The 763-nt window shown below is 39.1% G+C and overlaps 1 protein-coding gene across 1 annotated transcript in view; it reads left to right on the forward strand.

The window, feature by feature from the left end:
* CALR3 (calreticulin 3) overlaps positions 1 to 763 on the forward strand; it is a 6,319-nt gene that overhangs the window by 898 nt on the left and 4,658 nt on the right. Inside the window, exons 2-3 of the mRNA XM_009318424.1 lie at positions 84 to 185; positions 321 to 524. Coding sequence (XP_009316699.1) covers positions 84 to 185; positions 321 to 524 — 306 coding nt within the window. The remainder of the gene's footprint in view (positions 1 to 83; positions 186 to 320; positions 525 to 763) is intronic.

Below are 763 nucleotides of genomic sequence, written 5' to 3' on the forward strand. Positions count from 1 at the left end.
TGTGAGCTGGTGGGGAGGGAGCCCCGCTCACCCACCGTGCTTAACGAGCCCTCTCTTGTGTTGGTGCTGGCCTTGCGGGACAGCCAGCTGGCAGAAGAGGTGGACGAATTCTGAGTACAAGCCAGACCTTGGGAAGTTTAAACTCGCCGCCGGGAAGTTTTATGGAGATGCAGTGCGAGACAAGGGTACGTGCGTTTAATTAAAAAATACGCTACGGGAACCATCTCAAGAGTTGGGGGTTTGCTATCCATGGCAATTATTTTTTCTTTGCAAATGGAGAAAAAAATGTAAGTTTGAATATTCTACTAATATCTTTACAGGTCTACAAACTAGTGAAAATTCTAAATTTTATGCTATCTCCTCACGATTTAAACCATTTAGTAACAAAGGGAAGACTCTGGTCATTCAGTACACTGTGAAACATGAGCAGAAGATAGATTGCGGTGGGGGATACGTTAAGATTTTTTCCTCAAACTTGGATCAGAAGAACCTAAGTGGAGATTCACATTATTACATCATGTTTGGTGAGTTTATAGTTATTTCTTCATTACTAAAATACAGTCACTGCTGTTGTGGAAATGGTAGAAAAAACATTAAAAAAAAAAAATGTTGTTGTGACTGTAAGGAGTTAGCTCTTCCATGCTTGAGACATCTCTAAATATGTATTAACAAAATAAATATTTATGCAAACATTCTGAGCTGATTTGAAGGACATAACTGAAAATTATTAGAGTGAGCTTAGAATAGAAGTATTGTTCAGCAG

The sequence above is a fragment of the Pygoscelis adeliae genome, unplaced genomic scaffold (assembly GCF_000699105.1).
Source record: "Pygoscelis adeliae isolate BGI_AS28 unplaced genomic scaffold, ASM69910v1 Scaffold582, whole genome shotgun sequence".
Classification (NCBI taxonomy): Eukaryota; Metazoa; Chordata; class Aves; order Sphenisciformes; family Spheniscidae; genus Pygoscelis; species Pygoscelis adeliae.